The 12,942-nt window shown below is 41.3% G+C and overlaps 1 protein-coding gene across 1 annotated transcript in view; it reads left to right on the top strand.

Moving 5' to 3' along the window:
• Positions 1-12,942, top strand: part of POLA1 (DNA polymerase alpha 1, catalytic subunit) — a 280,205-nt gene that overhangs the window by 217,621 nt on the left and 49,642 nt on the right. Inside the window, exon 36 of the mRNA XM_039872470.1 lies at positions 630-726. Within this exon, the coding sequence (XP_039728404.1) occupies positions 630-726 (97 nt within the window). The remainder of the gene's footprint in view (positions 1-629; positions 727-12,942) is intronic.

Below are 12,942 nucleotides of genomic sequence, written 5' to 3'. Positions count from 1 at the left end.
GATGTGGGCGGGATGAAAAACCTCGGTTATTTCATTTCACAGGGTGTTTCTCAGAGGTCCTGTGTTGCCCCCTTAGGATTAGCACCGAACAAGTGGTCAAGATGACCTCAAGTCTACAGTTAATTCACCGCGTTGTTTCTGTGAGCCAGTCCCTGGCAAAGGCAATATAGATTGTTGCCACAAGTCGTAAAATTGGACTCGTAGTATAGCAGTATTTGTTAAACAGTTTTCAGAAATTGTTTAACTTCCTTCTAGCATGGACAAGTCCCAGGTAGGAAGCACAGTGCCACTTTTCCCAATTAACAGTGCAAATTGTCAGGGGTGCATAGGAATTTGCAGTTTGACGAAATCAGTTTTTTGACAGCAGGGGTAATCAGTCTGCACCTTCGCAAGTAGTAATCTATGATCGAAGTGGCAGAATTTCTTCTGAATTATGAATGGTATGTATGCTGTATGAGGGGGACAAACCATTAATATGATTCTCTTCTTACTCTTTTCTTCTTTTAAAAAAAAAAAAAAAAAGCTGCTTGATGTGGAAGTTGAAATTAGGGAATGTACTCTGTTGAGAGTGATCTCTATCGCTGCCCCTCCCCAGTAGTAGTATTCATTTGTTTTCTGTTATATTGCAGTATTCTGACAAGTCCCTGTACACCCAGCTGTGCTTTTACCGGTACATTTTTGATGTGGACTATGCACTGGAGAAACTTACTACCGATCATGAGAAAGGTACGTTAAAATACTGTAATTACCTTTGAGTTTAAAGTGGAAATTTGCATCATAAAAGCCAGACCTACTGTGTCAGGCTGTTCACGCAGCATCACACCGCTGTCTCAGAAGCAGGCCACGGGGGCCGTTGCGAGCACAGGCATCCCCTCCACGAGGGGCGGCAGCGTAGGAATCCCCGGCTTCGGCCTCCACAGCCTGTCTCATATTGTTCTCTACTAAAGCAGGCCTTTGGGGGAGGAACTGTACAAAAAAGGACTTTTTAAATGCTATATTTCGAAAATGCTATTTTCTATAGAGTTTAGTAATTGTAATAAAGTAAGCATAGGAAACGTGATCATTGGGCCTACAAAAACCACATATTACCACAAAAAAATAGACCGGTAGTGTGTCTCTGCTGTTCACTAAAAGCCCAGGTTCATTTTGAAAGAGGGACGGGGTGGAGTTCTTTTATTGACTCCATCCTAAGAGAGTTGTACAGGCGCCTCGGCCCAGATGATCAGCTGCTGCCTGTAACCCTCGCCCAAGACTCGAAGGCACTGTGAGGCTTAATGGGTCTGGGAAAAGCTTTGTTGCATAACTGCAAGTATTTGAAAATGTCATGACAAGTGCATGGTTTTTTTTTTTTTTCTCCTACCTGAAAATCACATTGGCAACTTTTCTATTACCTGTAAAAAATAAAAAAGGCAAATTTGCACATTTTTCTTATTAGTTACCTACAGAGTGTTTATGTTGTTTGTCAGTGAATATCAATTCAACATTTTGTTGTTCGGTATTAGGGCTGGAGGCAACCTCAAGGGCACATAGAAACCTACAAATACTGCTGGATTTCCTCGTATAATAATCCCCATGCTGCCTTTGATGCGGTCTGAACTGTTTTCAATTCTAGTCCACATCAACTTCCACTTTTTCCATCTACAAGATAGGCTAGAAATTCGTTTTTAAAATGCCTTGACTTATTTGGTTTGCTGTCCTTGAATATAAACCACTACATGAGTGATGGAGGGAGTTGGTGCAGATATTAATATTAATATATTGTCTTTAGATGTTCAACAAGAACTTGGGCTATCTCTACAGCATATTCTCAGTGAATGAGAAATTTATAGAGAGAAAAAATTCCTTCTGTCCATTAATTACTAGGTTTTCAAACTCCCGTTTGTGGCTGATGCCTACCCCATATTTACTTGCAGTATTACTAATAGCCGTTTCTCTTTTACCCCCAAATTCACAATGCCTTTCTTTCAGGCATATGAATTGAGAGAATTAAGTACATGATCTCTCTCTGCCGGTGTTAACCTCTTTCTGGGTATCAGTATATTAGAACTTGCTCCCCCTCTGCTGCTTCTGGAATCTAGCCATCCCAGATTGTTCCCTAGATGTTCTTAGACTCCACAGGGCTAGAACCCTCTTCCAGATGCCTCCACAATTCTTATCTGAGGGGCTGAATCAGCCTCATGATCAGCAGTTTTCAAAAGTCTGGTGACTCTTGGAGACGTGTAGAAACAATCTGGAAAGTCACTGGAGACTTAACCCAGCTTTTTAGAGAACATCGAGACACGTACGTTGCTCTCCACAAAATAGGAGGGAATAGAGGTGACACTTGGAAGCTTCTGGCTTGGTAAAACAGAAGTGTCGACAGAAACTGTACACTTACGCGATTTACTGTAGTTCCATTTTACAAGTTTAAGAATTAGGATGCTTTTTTGTTGTTGTTGTTGTTGTTGTCGTTGTTGTTGTTTGCTTCTAATAAGTACGCTCTCCAGGAGTTCAGGGCCAAAATGGCACTAAGTAAATTATCGATGGGTTCTTTTACATGTCAAAAGGCTAAAGAAAATACAGCAAGAGAAAGAAAGGTACGAAGTATATGTCTAACAGAAGGAACTACACGAAAAGTTCCGAAGGCCTTTCGTTTTATTTATGGAGTTTTAATTATTGAAACTATATTTTTTCTTTGAGCTTCCTTCTGTTTATTTATTATTCCTAAATTGCAGTTTAGGAATGAGTGAATTAGCTCAGATTTCCTTGCTCAGGGTGTTTTCAGATCATTCAGTAAGGCTTAATGGTGTCTAGGTATTGGTTACTGGTAGGATATAAACTGAAACCCTGGGTCGTTCTTATCCATGGTCCAGGAGCAGTGGTTTCCTAACGAGTGACATCTGAAAAGCTGTCTCCTAACAGACACTTGGAGGGCACATGAAAATCCAGTCCATGGGTGCTACACCCAGAGATGTTAATTCACAAAGTGTGAGGTAGAGTTTAAGAATCAGGAAGCTCAACTTTTTAGAAAGTTCCCAGACACTTCTGACATGCAGCCAGGTTTGAGAACCCCTGTCCCGGGCACTCTGAACCTATCAGTTGGATGGTTTCAGAATAAAAGAGAATCAAACGCAGGTTGTAGTCCATAGGGGACACTTGGAGAATAGGTATATTCTTATAGTGAACAGACGAACAATTACAGGGGAAGCTCCATGTAGCATATATAAAAATCCCTTCTCACTTCGTAAGTTGGGGTGGAATTGCTCTCTTCTGACTTGCTGGAAAAATGAATTGAAACTCTGTGGGATCCAGAGGGCAAATAAATTTGTCCAGCTTGGACTGAAGCCAGGACACCAATAGATGTTAACATGAAAAGTCCTGTGAAAAATTACAGTCGTTACACACAGGTATATGATTGAGAGTGGAATCTAAGCATCGTCTGTCAACAAGCGCCCTGGGACCGGCCTGTGAAATATTTACTGTAGACTCTCCTTTACTGTCAGTACCTAGCAACATTTCCTTCGCTAGGATTGTTTTACCGTTTCTGTTAGAAAGCCCATATTTTAAGGGTGGTAACTGGATGGTGGTTTTAATTTTTGTTTGAAACTTGGCAATTTGACTTGGAAAAAGCATGTACAAATTATTTGAAAGAGGTTTATTTTTATGATGAAAAGTAGTTCTTGTTAAAGCTTTTTCCTGTGCTTTGCTTTCAAATGAAAGTTTACAGGTCATTAGTCCATAAGGTGAATTAATCCCATTTGGTATTTTTCCCTTTCCTTTAAAATGGTAAAGGACTGTTATTCACTTTGGCGAAGTGTTTACTGCATGTTTACTGTAACTGCGTAACATTTTAAAAATCTTATTTCTGTGGGACTTCGGCATTATTATTGTAACTGCTCCAGTATGTACACAGATGGCATAATAGATCCAACGGCAGTTTTCGAGGAACATAGTGGCAAAGTATGAAATAAAAATCCATTTCCATGATGGCAGAATTATGGTCCCCTTTGACTGCCTCGTCACATGGGGCCTCGGCCTAGGCAGCGATAAGTGAACATTTGGGGGGAAACATGAATTGGTTCGAGTCTTTGTCCAACTGTCTCAATTAAGTCTGCTTTGAAAATACAGGAGGAAAAAATCTCTTTTTCTCAACTGAGTCATTTTTATTTATTTGGCAATAGTAAAAACAATACGTTATGTATTTCCTATTATGTGTTGAGTGCCACCCCAGACATCGGGAGCAGAGATGGCCCATGCTCCCTGCCTGGAGGAGCTTAGGGTCCAGGGGGGACAGACAGATTCAGTGGCTAAGTGTGATAAACCACAATCCGGTCAAACTGTTTTGGAAGTACAGAAAGGGAGCCACTAACCGCCTTTAAAAAATAGACTTTATTTTTAGAGCAGTTTTAGGATCACAGCAAACTTGAGTGGAAGGTACAGAGATTTCCCATATGTCCCCATCCCCACACACAGCCTCCCTCCTTATCACCATCCCCCGCACGAGTGGGACTTTGTTACAGTTGATGAACCTATATTGACAGGTTATCATCCACAGTCCATAGTTCACCTTAGGGTTCACTTCTGGTGTTCGACATCCTATGGCTTTGGGTAAACGTATAATGACATGTCTCCACTATTGCGGTATCACACGGAGTAGTTTCACAGCCTTAAAAATCACCTGTGCTCCCCCTACACCTTCTCCCTCCCCTAACCCCTGGCAACCATTGATCTTTTTACTATCTCCATAGTTTCGCCTTTTCCAAAATTGACCCTTGGACAACATGGGGGTTAAGGAATCTAACCTCCCCTCCCCACCACACACACACACAGTTGAAAATACGTTTATAGTATTTATATAGTATTTAGTGAAGGAAAAAAACTGCACATAAGTGGACACGTGCAGTTCAACCCAAGTTGTTCAAGGGTGAACTGTAGTTGGAATCATACAGTTCATAGCCTTTTCAGATTGGCTTCTTTCACTTAGCGAGATGTATTTTAAATTTCCTCTTTGTCTTTTCATGGCTCGTTAACGCGTTTCCTTTCAGTACCAAATAATATTCCATTGTCTGGATGCACCACACTTTATTTATCCATTCACCTACTGAAGGACATCTTGGCAGCTTTCAAGTTTTGTCAGCGATGAGTAAAGCAACTATAAACATCTATGTGCAGGTTTTTGTGTGGACATGGTTTTCAAAGCCTTGAGCAAGTACCAAGTAGCATGATTGCTGGATCACATGGTAAGAGTGTGTTTAGTTTTACAAGAAACTGCCAAACTGTCTTCCGAAGTGGCTGCGCCATTTTACATTCCCACCAGCAGTGAATGAGAGTGCCCGTTGCTCTACATCCTCGCCCGCATTTGGTGTTATCAGTGTTCCGGATTTTGGCTATTCTCATAGGTGTGTAATGGTGTCTTGTTTTCACTTGCATTTCCCTGATGACATATAATGTGGAGCATCTTTTCATAGCCTTGTTTGCCATTTGTGTATCTTCTTTGGTGAGACATCGTTGGCTCATTTTTTAAATCCAGTTGTTTGTTTTCTTATTGTTGTGTTTTGTTAAGGGTTCTTTGTATATTTTTGGTAACAGCTCTTTATTATTATTAGAGTGAACATGGATCGTTTATGTCTTTCGCAATATCTTCTCCCGGTCTGTGGCTTGTCTTTTTATTCTTTGAATACTAATTGCCTTTTCACTTTAGTGTTTGATCTTTCTTTATTCCTAAAAAAGAAAAAAACAGAAAACTTTTTTTTTTTCTGTTCTTGTTCTTTTACCAGATGCTCATCTCCTCTTATTCTGTGCCAGCTATTTGTAGTAAGTTGGTATATTAGGCTGCTACACCTGCCATAACAAAGCACCACAGACCGAGTGGCTTAACCAACAGAAATGTATTTCCTGACAGTTCTAGAGGCTAGAAGTCTGAGATAAAGGTGTCGGCAGGGTTTGTTTCTTCTGTGGCCTCTCACTGGCTTGCAGATGGCCATTTTCTCCATCTTCACATGGTCTTCCCTCTGTATGTGTCTGTGTCCTAATCTCTTCTTATAATGTCACCAATTCTGTTGGTTGCAATCCCACCCTTGTGATCTTATTTTAACTTAATTACCACTTTAAAGTCCTTATCTTCACATACAGTCACGTTCTGAGGTACTGCGTTGAGGGGGGGGGCACAATTCAGCCCATAACAGATGGTCTTTGTGGTGAATTTTCTATAAACTTCTTTGAACATGTTGCATTTGTCTCTGCCAGAATTGAAACACCAGGATTTAGAATGCTGTGTTGAGAAAAGGAATCGGAGTTATAGCATAAAGGTTAGCAAAAAGATGATGCTTTAAACCTTAGCCTTATGAAAAGCATCTGTCAGGAAGCCCAGTTTCTCAGTGGAGTCTCTTTAGGCCTAGACGGACTATCCTTCAGGTTAGCCCTGTTTCTTGCAAAGGGATGTGGGCAGCCTAAGCACCGCAGCCTACTGAGCAGCGACTGTCAAGGCTGCTTTGCTCCTCGTTCCTCTCAGCCCGGTGACATTTCACAGGCACTTCCTCTCTTGAGCTTTGTTCCCACCTGCTTGCTTTACCTGTTTTTCTTAAACTTTTCCATTTCTTGTTCTTGTTGCTCTTTTGTCTTTTCTTTATGCCCGATGGTACCATCTATAGACATTCGTTGTTTCCATTAGTGTCACCCAGGACTAGGCTGTCCTTTTATAGTTTCCTGTCATCCTTTCGAATTCTGATGCAGATCCTCACAACAGCCCTGTGAGGGAGCAATGGATTGTGCCCCATTATATTAATGAAGAAATCGAGTTCTGTAATACAAGCTTCGTCTGTATTACCATAGTACCCTGTGAGTGCCCTTCTCATAGGACTTGCCCTGAATTGTTTTGGCTTTCTCTTCCGCTGGGTTCATTGAGGCAGAGGGTTGTATTTCGTTTATCTGTGCTTTTCCCCTTGGATCCAGCTCACTAAATTTTGGTGAAAGAATTCTTAGTGGCAAATAAGGCCACACAAGCAATTTCAAAAGGATTTTGGAGGAATTAATCCTAGAACACAGTCGTGTCCATGAATGGAGGCCGATGTGCAGTAAAATTCTAGAGCCTCCTGTATTTCTTGGCTTGACTCAGGTGTGCCATAAATTAATGTCACTAATGTTCCTTGACATTTTCAGATTTAATATCTGTCATTTAAACTCTTCGCAAGTGATACTAAAGACAAGTGACATAGTATCTCTCATTTTGCTGGTGCCCAATTTGAACTGACTCAAAAGAATGTCAAGCCACTTAACTAGTGAGTGAGGCAGGCTGGCTGCCCCTCACCCACACCGCCACAGGGTCCTGTTCTCTGCTCACCATCAGCTAAATAGTAACGCTCATGAAGTGGTAATAATTGTATTACTTTGTGGAAATTGGGGTCCCAAAATCTAACAGCTGGTACGGAAAAGTGAAGTAATCTTGAGGAGTGATTTTTGTTTTTTAGCCAGAAAATAAGAGTTTTATGGAAGAAATCATATGTTTCAGTGTATATGGAAATTTGGAGCTTTCTGAGGGTCTCAAGACAGGTCCTTTTCAGTGTTAAGGATTTCTACTCTATTTCTTGAACCGCTAAAGTGAAAGCAGGAGAGTTTTACTTCTAGAAGTAGTGCTGCAGTAGAGGTAGCAAAGAGCCTCTGGGGTCCTCTCTAAGCCAGTTGACATTTTTAGAATTTACTTTGTTAAATCCTCACAAGACATTAAAAAGAAGGCTGCGTCAGAGCCTGTTTGGTCCAGTTCTTCTTTTATCACTTTTTAAGCCCATGGGTTAGTCTCCTGAAAAAACTGTTAGATTTTAGAAATGAGCCTTTTCTCAGAAACGGTCAAGATGGCGTAGAAGGTTGTACATCACCAGAATCATAACAAAACTCTAGAGCAACCATCGTTAAGAGTCGCCTGAGGTCTGGCTGAGCAGTAGCCCTACAACTAGGGACAAAAACGAGAGGTCACCTTGAACCGGCAGGAGAGGCAAAAATGTGAGACAGCCAGGTCCCACAGCTGTGTGTGGTGACCAAGAATCAGGAGGGCTGTCTTGGCTGTAGAGTCCCCTCCCCGCGACCCTGGAGGAGCGAGGGGTCCCAAACGTACACCGAGCCCCCCAGCCCAGGGTTCCAGCACCGAGAAGAGAAGTCCCCATAACCCCTGGCTGTGAAGACCAGCAGGGGTTGTGGCTGAGTGAGATGGAGACCGTGGGAAGCCGAGACCATCCCCTTAAATGGCCTGCGCCCGGCCTAACTCACTGATGGACTTGCTCGCTCTGAGCTCTGCCACCGAGGCAGCTGCTAGAGGGGCGCCTGGGACATACAGGGAGGCGCTGAGTTGTCGGGCTTCCAGGCGAGGGCTGGAGGGGCAGATTTCTCCCCAGCAGAAGTGTTGGCGGTATCCACTGTTCCTCCGTTGAGCCCTCCCCCTTCCCAGCCTGTAGGCACAGGCTCTGCCATATCTGAGTCACCATCAACCTGGATAACACAGGTCGGCTCTACCCAGGTGAATCCCTGAGACCCCACCCCTCCCAACCTGTGGGCCCACCTAAGCAGCTTCCAGTGGTTTTCCATACAAATAGGCTGTCTTGGCTCTTACCGTGGACTTTTCTAAAATCTCTCAAAGGCTCACAAAATCCAGAGAAGCAGCATCTGGCTTCAGCGTGCCCCATACCTCGTGCTGAGCAGCCCCAAGCTCCACACTAGCAGCAGCTGGCCTTGGTTTCTGGCTTGGCCTTTTAAGACACCTATAAGCCCAGCATGGGTGGCAGCCACCTGCATATTGCTTGGTGACTCTTACCACGTGGCCCTGGAGGTACACAGGCTGCAGCTGAACTTGGCCTACAGCTGGACCCCTCCCAAGAGGCCCTTGGGCCGGCACACCCAGAGGGCAGCTTTGACCAGTGCCAGAGTCCGAGCACCATCCAGGGCTGCCTCCGAGGAGGACAGACCTGACGTCAGGGGCAGGAAACAGAGCCCTGCTAATGTGAATCCTGCTCCATAGGGTCGGCCCCTCACCAGCCAAGCCTCAGGGCCAATAAGCCCAAGGGTCAGTACCTCCCATCAGTGTGTAGACAGCGACCAAGGCTCAAATATAATGGGAGGGCACACACAACCCACACAAGGGACACACCTTCAGCACCTGGCTCAGGTGACCAGGGCAGACCTACTATATAAGGCCACTCTACTAAGACCAGGAGACTTAGGAGTCCTACCTAATACATAGAAACAGACACAGGGAGGCAGCCAAAATGGGGAGACAAGCCTGTCCCACATAAAAGAACAGAACGGATCTCTAGAAAAAGAACTCAACAAAATGGAGACGCGCAATCTAACAGACGCAGAGCTCACAGCACTGGTTATAAGGATACTCAGTGAACTTAGGGCAAGAGTAGATGAACTCACTGAGAACTTTAATAAAGAGACAGAAAACAAAAGTGGAGATGGAAAACATAATAGAGAACCAGTCAGAAATGGAGAATGGAATATCTAAGATGAAGAGTACATTAGAGGGAATTAAGAGAGTGGATAAAATGGAGGATCGAATTAGCGACATAGTGGATGGGGTAGCAGAGGACATCCAATCAGAACAGCAACAAGAGAAAAGAATCCAAAAAAATTAAGATAGTTTAAGGAGCCTCTGGGACAGCATCAAGCATAACAACATTTGCAACAGAGAGGTGCGAGAAAGAGAAGAGAGAGAGCAAGGAATTGAAAACCTATTTGAAAAAATGACGGGAAACTTCCCTAACCTGGCGAAGGAAATGAACATACAAGCCCAGAAAGTGCAGAGTCCAAACAAGATGAACCCGGAGAGACACATACCAAGATACATCATAATTAAAATGCCAAAAGTTAAATACAAAGAAGCTTAAAAGCAGCAAGAGAAAAGCAATTAGTTGCCTACAGGGGAGCTCCCATAAGACTGGCAGCTGATCTCTCAACAGAAACTTTGCAGGACAGAAGGGCTTGTCACATAATATTCAAAGTGATGAAAACCCAGAACATACAACCCAGATTACTCTATCTAGCAAAGCTATCACTTAGATTTGGACAGATAAAGACCTTCCCAGACAAGAAAACGCTAAAGGAATTTATCACCACCAAGCCAGTATTACAGGAAATGTTAGAGGGACTTCTTTAAGAAGAAAATATGTATCAAATATATGAATTAAAAAATGGCAGTAACTACATGTCTATCAACAAGTACTTTAAATGAAAAAGATTTAAATGCTCCAATCAAAAAATAAAGGTGGCCGAATGGATAAGAAAAACAAGAGCATTACATAGGCTGCCTACAAGAGACTCACTTCAAATTAAAAGACGCATAAAGATGGAAAGTAAAGGGGTAGGAAAAGATGTTTTATAATGGACCTAGGGAGGATTGTGCTGAGTGGAGTAAGTCAGATCGAGATTGACAAATGCCATAGGAGTTCATGTACATGTGGAATCTAAAGAACAAAATAACCAACAACAACCAAACCAAACCAAACAAAACAAACTCATTCGGAGAATATTTTGAGGGTTATCAGATGGAAGGGGTGTTGGGGAGGTCTGTGAAAAAGGGAAAAGGAATTAAGAAGTAAAAATGGGTAGTTACAAAATACTCATGGAGATATACAGTATAGCATAAGGAATATAGTCAATAATATTGTAATAACTACGGTGTCAGAGGGGCACTAGATTCATTGGGCACTAGATTCATTTCATGAGTGTATAGATGTCTAATCACTATGTTGTATACCTGAAACTAATATAATATTGTATGCCAACTATAACAAAAATAAAAAATATTATTGGAAAAAAAAAGCCACATCAAAAAAAAAAAAGGAGCCTTTTCTCTATTTTTAATAACTAATAACAGGTAAAACACACAAAACAATTCACACCTACCAAATACATATAAAAGTAAGGTACAAATTCTCTTAAGTACCAATTCATTCTTCTTAAAGTTTCATTTTTATAATTTTATAATTCTGAAAAAAATTTTAGAAAAATGAAATTTGAAATGGGTAACTTCAACTTTTTTTTATTTTACTGCAAATAAAAACGGTGTGAGTTTAGTTTTAAATTATTTCTGATTGTTTAAGTGAATTTTTATCTAAGAGACTAACTAACGTGGCTGTTTATGATTAGGAAGTGATTATGAAAACACAAAGAATTTTGCACATAATCCTGAGCTTCTCTGGCTTTTTGCTGATGTCATTGTTAGGTATTACATAGTTTTAATCTTTAATGACTTAGGGAAGTACTGACAACGAACGAAATGTTAAAGTCCAAAACTAAGTAACCGTTATGATTCAAATTTGTAGTTTCTGTGCAAGGTGGAAAAATTAGTAAGAAATGCTAGAATTATTTCCAGTTATCTCTGTGTGGATTATAATTTTTATTTTCTCCTTTATACTTGTGTGTACTTTCTAAGTTATATAATCTGAGTATGTACTGCTTTTAAGTTAAAAGCACTGAAATTTTACAAAGAAATATTTTACTCAACTTGAAATCTTCAAATAATTAGTTGGGGGAGAAAATAACATACCAGTGAACCCAAAACAGCTTTTTTCTCCGTGCCTTCTTTTCTGAGTCAAACTTAAGACCTCGTTACTCAGAGTGTGATCAGTATACTGGCAGCATAGACATCACCTGGGAACTTGTTAGAAATGCAAAATAGCAGGTCCTCCGCACACCGACTGCATCAGCATCTGCATTATAACAAGATTCCCAGGTGATTCCTAGGCACTGTTAAAGTTTGAGAAGCACTGATCTAAGACACACTCCCCTATCTAAAGCCTCCTTCCATTTGATTCATCCATTGATTAGAGGCATCCTTTTGGCAAAACTTTAAAATGACTAATGTGCAGAGTACAGAAGCCTTACCCGGGTTTAAAGCAGAATCGATATGACAGCCTGGTCTTTTGAAATACATTCTGTAATCTTAAATGCAGTTGCCTGACTCGGATGGGGAGTGGGGATGAGAGAGCATGACATGACTTCTTCTACCTTGTTTCTTCTTAACTGGAAGGAACAAGGGAGAAGTAAATTAAGGTTTTCAAACTGGCTTTCAGCGTCTCAAGATTAGTGGCTCATAGAAGAGAAAACTAGAGTGCAATTCTGTACCCACTTCATATAAGGGCCACGCTGTATGTGCTCAGAGCACAGTTTCACCCAGTCACCATATTCTGGGCCTCGTTACAACATCGATTTAGCTTGTTTGTAAAGATTTCAAGGCATTAAACTACAATTTTTTTGGAAATGAAAACACGATTTTATTTCTTATATTTTGCTACTAAAAAGTTGACTTTGGAATTTACTTTTCCTACTGTTGTTAATGTTTCCGTTCTATTTTTATGCTCAGGACAAGAATGACAGAGTTGTTATTTGCCAATGGCAGCATGGAGCCCCTTCACACTGCTTTGTTTTTTTTCTCTGAATACTGCCAGTTTGGTTTGGTTTGGTTTTTTAACTAAAGACGACTCCATATTGTGAGAGAGAAACTACATTTTCCAGGAAACTGTCATCATATTTGCTCTTCCCATAAGTGGAGATGTCTTGGCTCTGTACATTTTCTGTCATCCTCTTTAGGGTAGCTAAAGTAGAGTATAAAGTTGCCATATATGTGGGCAACAAACTTTTGGATTCTAATAGCCTGCCTTTCTTTAAGCTCATTTCTGTAAATAAGCACTCGACTTTTACACTTATACGTACAAATGGACTTATGGGCATGCCGTGACAACAGACGTATCAATAGTTTTATAAAATCCTTTCCCGTTATGTCTTTTCAACGAGCAGGTTTCTTGTCCCTTTCGTAGTGACAAGTACAGTAACGCAAACAAGGACACCGATGCTGCAGTATCTAGGCGATAATGCTATGGTCGATGGTCTTTATCTGCAAAACATTTTCTCTCTCTTTTTTTTTTTTTAGTATTGAGAGGAGGAAAAACCTGATAAGATTTTGTTCATGTACTT

The sequence above is a fragment of the Pteropus medius genome, unplaced genomic scaffold (assembly GCF_902729225.1).
Source record: "Pteropus medius unplaced genomic scaffold, Ma_sr-lr_union100, whole genome shotgun sequence".
Lineage (NCBI taxonomy): Eukaryota > Metazoa > Chordata > Mammalia > Chiroptera > Pteropodidae > Pteropus > Pteropus medius.
This window is presented reverse-complemented; position numbering and strand designations above follow the sequence as displayed.